Source organism: Erythranthe guttata, chromosome 6, assembly GCF_056151865.1.
Source record: "Erythranthe guttata isolate IM_541 chromosome 6, IM_541, whole genome shotgun sequence".
In the NCBI taxonomy this organism is placed as follows: Eukaryota; Viridiplantae; Streptophyta; class Magnoliopsida; order Lamiales; family Phrymaceae; genus Erythranthe; species Erythranthe guttata.
Genome location: NC_142538.1, coordinates 15,533,941 through 15,538,763, shown reverse-complemented (window position 1 = coordinate 15,538,763; position 4,823 = coordinate 15,533,941). Strand labels below are relative to the sequence as shown.

The 4,823-nt window shown below is 31.4% G+C and overlaps 1 protein-coding gene across 1 annotated transcript; it reads right to left on the bottom strand.

Moving 5' to 3' along the window:
- Positions 1-886: 886 nt before the first annotated feature.
- LOC105958289 (iron-sulfur assembly protein IscA-like 1, mitochondrial) lies at positions 887-3,653 on the bottom strand. Its single transcript, XM_012982295.2, has 3 exons — positions 3,408-3,653; positions 1,567-1,684; positions 887-1,271 (listed from the first exon to the last, which is right to left on the bottom strand). The coding sequence occupies exons 1-3, from the start codon at positions 3,547-3,549 to the stop codon at positions 1,157-1,159; spliced, it is 375 nt and encodes a 124-aa protein (XP_012837749.1). The 5' UTR covers positions 3,550-3,653; the 3' UTR covers positions 887-1,156.
- Between the last annotated feature and the right edge of the window lie 1,170 nt (positions 3,654-4,823).

Below are 4,823 nucleotides of genomic sequence, written 5' to 3'. Positions count from 1 at the left end.
TTATTATTTCTGTAAGATTTTATTTATCTCCTTGTACGAGGTAAATTACTTCCACATCTTTGAGGGTTGACTTTTTACCTTTACCAACTGTGTTTAAATATTTTGTTGTTACAAAAAACCCCTGAACTTAGGCTAAATTACAAAAATCACCACATCTATCCGTGATTACCAAAATTCCCCTAACGTTTGTTTTCGTCTTACACCGAGATCCCCCTATGGTGTTATTTTTCACTGAATTTTTTTGATTCGAGGGAATATTTCCTGAAAAATGCCGATCTTACTTCTACTGAAGTGGCATTTTCTTTGTATTACTTTTTGAAGACAAATTTTACTCTCACATGATAATGGTAATGCTAAAATAATGTGAAGGTGTTATTTAAGAAAATTAAAGATTACGGGTGAAAGGATTCCCGAGGGTAACTTTTGCCATCAAAAGTAGCATAAGGAATTGTCACTTTTGTATGAATTAAATCGTCATTTTTGGAAAATCTTCCAAGTAATCAAAAAAATTCCATGAAAAATAACCCCATAAGGGGATCGACATAAGATAGGAACAAACGTTAGGGAGTTTTGATAATTACGGATAGGTGAGGGTGTTTTTTGTAATTTAGCCTAAATTCAATTCAAGGTGGTTTTTGTAATTTACCCTATACTACATACTCTCCTTTATAACCTCTTTGGCCATGGGTTCGAGACACGACGAGGAGAACGGAGAAACCAGTAACTATCCTCCTTTAATTAAAAAATTATATATAAAATTATATATATATATATATATATATATGTACATATATATATATATATATATATATATATATATATATATATATATATATATATATATATATATATATATATGTATGCATATGCTAATGAACAACAGAAGTGAATTAAATTGTTGTCCTTGTTCTTCATTTATTTTCAAAGATACAAACACATGAAGAAAAAACTTGCATCACCAAAGTCAGAAAAAAATAATACATTACTTGTCAATATACAGTTACACAACAAACTGCCAATTCACATGTTTCAAAAGCCAAACTCAGATAGATAGGTAGATACTACCTTCTATTGTATCTGTCTTTTTTCCACTAATATATGTACCTAAATAAACTGTAAATATAAAATGAAGAATATGCCAATATGCTTGCATCACTTATGTTTGCGACGTACTACCGCGATTGCCTGCTTCTGCATTGCTCACTGTCATAAACGATTCTCCACATCCACACTGCCCCTTCGAGTTCGGGTTTATGAAAAGGAACTCGGATCTGTTGAAGAATTAATCAAAAGAACGATCATAATATTTGACATTTTATTTAGTTTCTATAAATAGAGATAGAGATAAGATTTTGTAACACGTTTTCTTCCTTCATTTGGACATATAATACCTTCCTTTCAAACTTGTTAACTAAATACGAACAATAATTTAAACGAGCTCCCTCGTTTCGATTTTATTTCTGTTGCATTCTGGAAAACTGAGGGGTTGTACTTGGCAATGATAAACGACGACCATGCTTTTAAATCGGATTTATTTGTAACTATTAAGTGGTAAGTGTATCATACCTTAGTTTGTCGTCAATAAAATCCATCTTAGTTCCTAAGACATGCATTAGGGCCTTTGGGTCGATCAATATCTTCACACCTTTGTCCTCGACCAATTCATCGAACTTACCCTTTTCATCTGTGAATAAGGATAATTAATAACTCCGTAAAAGGATCATCAAGAAAGAAGAAAAAAAAATCGAGCAAATCATTTTCCCCTGAAGTCAAGCCCATTAAAGACTAAAAGTCGTAACATGCTTAATAAACAATGAATGTGCTAATTTAATATGAGAAAATCTTTCTTAGTGCCTAACAAGTGTAGATAAAATTATGGATGAGTTGAAATCTCTTAGCGAAGAAAATCACGATACCCCTAAAAAGTATGGATACATGTATATAAAGTTAGTAATGTTGATAAATGAAATAGGAAGATTTATACTTACTGATATTCTTGATTATAAACAATAAGATAAAAAATAAAATAAAGAATTCAAATGTTTGAGAATAATCGGCAAACAATGAACTTGCAACATTTGAAATGCTTTTTACAAATCCACATAGACCCAAACAAGAGATGTTAAAGCATGTCGTTTTTCAGATCAAAGGAGTTTCAAACCCATCGATTCAAATTACTGAATGCATACACATATTCCGACACTAAAAAATATTTATATTTAGTGTCGGAATTTATTATTACCCATCCATACGTAGTTTTGTAACCGAAAAAGGTTACGAGTAGCAATTTTTTTCGCTCATGGTGGCGTTTCGTGATGCTTTGGATTTGATAAAGAGGAACAATTAACACATAGAGTGGAGAGGGAGGCTATGTAGGAATTCCTAATCGAAAACAGTTTAACCAAAACGTGAGCAGATGCAAAACTCGTGTCCCTTTGCACCACAATGCAAGAACAGAATTCCTATTCGGAATTTCTGAAGTATGTAATTTCCAAAATTCAAGTACAATTTGCAAAAATAATTTTCGACGCGTTAAGTGAATGAGTCAGCCTACGCTTATACCCCAGATTCTACAGTTATAAAAGTTCTGTAAAAAAACTCATTAGATAACTAGAAGCAAATCAAGAAAAGATTTTTCAATCGATTTTTTTCGCAAGCCTTCCGAGTAAAGTGAAAGCTGCAAGTTGCAATTGTTGAAAATATCAAAGAGGAAACTGAGATGAACGAACCACGTGAATTACCAAACTTCAAAGACGCGCACGAGGAAGAAGTTGAAATATGAATAGGGAATAAAAAAATAACGTAATCCCAATTGAAGAAAATGTAGCCAAAATTCAAAACATGCGGCAATTATGTAGAAGAAACAGCCGACCAAAGACTACTGCTAGGTAAATATAAAGGATGTAAAACTTCTAATTAAAATTGATTCGGGTACAACGAAAACTTGCTAGGATTTCTTGATTCCGGTAGTACAAACTAAATATCAAATATCCAAAAAATGGTAAGAACAGCCACTTATTCCAAATAAATGCTATGCTATCAGACAATTAAAAAAACAAAGAATTATATTATATATATATATATATATATATATATATATATATATATATATATATATATATATATATATATATATATATACGATTCAAATACAGAAACACCCCCAGAAATCTTCCATATGCCAATTCTAGCAATTAATTATAACATCAAACATATATTTCATGCGAATTCAAACACCATATCACAATTTAATTACGAATTGATTCATCAGATGATAAAGTAATTTGATCAAAAGAAATCCGAGAAAGCCCTCAATTTTACACCACTAAATTCGCCCAGATACTCATCCACAAAAAAAAAATAAAAAAATTAGGGCATGAAATAGATGATGGGGCGGGGGGGAATACCGGCGTAATTGAGGGTGTAGGATAAGCCATTGCAACCGCGTGATTTGACGCCGAGCTTGAGGAAAGAGCGCTGGCGCTGCCCTAGGAGATGGCGTATTCTAGCAGCGGCGGCTTCGGTTAAGGAGAGGACTTGCTTCCGCATGATGACTACGATCTAACGTGCGCTTGTTTTCAGGATTGAAGCTGTCATCTGAGAAATTAATTTATTTGATGAAAATGGTGCGGACGCCAAACAGTCCTTTGTATTGTTCAAAGAAATTTGGGGATGACGTGGATATTAATTAATGAGAAAATTTCACATTTATTTTAATTTAGTCAGCCAATATTTGCAATCTCAAAATTTCTAATAGCAAAACCTTCATTAATGCAAGACCAAAATATAAATAAATTTACTGAGAGCAAGACTGAAAATTACAAATATAACCTCAATATTAATTTTGATATTATTAATTATAGTTATGCCTAATTGCTATTGCAAGGAAAAATCTCACTAAACTTAACCTCATCTTCTTCACACTCATTCTACATATTATTTTGTTTGTATTTTACTAAGGTTATTATAGTCTTTTTACACTTAATTTGATATAAAATTTAATTTTGTCTTGCCCTAAGTAAATTTTGCGATTGTATATAGACGTCGCCTTTAATTTAACTTTCATTTCATTGCATAGTTCCTTTTAATGTTTGGTTTCATAAAAAAAAAAAAAAAAAAATTCAAATACTACACCCCTCTACCCTGGTTAAGTTCAATTTGCACTCCTGAATTATGAGGTGTAGGGCTGGAAAAAAATTACCACCTACCAATTACCATGGTATACACACTGAAAATTATTATAAAAATTAATGAAATATCGGTTATTACTATATTTGGTAGGGTATTAGTACCGATTGTAACGCTATTATACGATATAGACCTACGTAGCGGCATTGTATTTTAAAAATCATGGTAATACCGCATCGTACCGTAATTTTATATTTTCGATAAACAAAATTCTAAAATATTTTGAATTCGGCCGATTTGGATTCCAAAATTTTCCAATTTTAAACAATTCTTTTTACCCTTTCCGAGATTCCTTTTCAATTTTTTTTTTTAATATTTTTCAGAATGAAATTGGAATAAATTTTGTTATTGTGCATCGACAAGTTAGTGTATGCACAAATTCTATTACATGAATATCAAAATTTGTGGGAGACATGAATGATTAATGCAGTTAAACATCTATAAATTAATATATTCGGAACTAAGGAAATTTTATTAATTTAACAAAATATTAAGTTATCGAGTTAATAATTTAACACATTTTCACCGAGTTGAAATAAGGAGATATTATTATGGGTAAATAGCCCTTAACCCCCTTGTGGTTTGGAGATTTTGCACATGACCCCTTTATAGTATAAAATTAGGCGCATAATCCC

What these genes read in the sequence shown, in the direction of transcription:
- LOC105958289 (XM_012982295.2), bottom strand. Translation starts at nt 3,549, where the DNA reads ATGCGGAAGCAAGTCCTCTCCTTAACCGAAGCCGCCGCTGCTAGAATA. An exon ending in CTACACCCTCAATTACGCCG is followed by an intron (nt 1,685 to 3,407) that starts GTATTCCCCCCC and finishes CCTTATTCACAG; the next exon opens with ATGAAAAGGGTAAGTTCGAT. An exon ending in TTTATTGACGACAAACTAAG is followed by an intron (nt 1,272 to 1,566) that starts GTATGATACACT and finishes ATTCTTCAACAG; the next exon opens with ATCCGAGTTCCTTTTCATAA.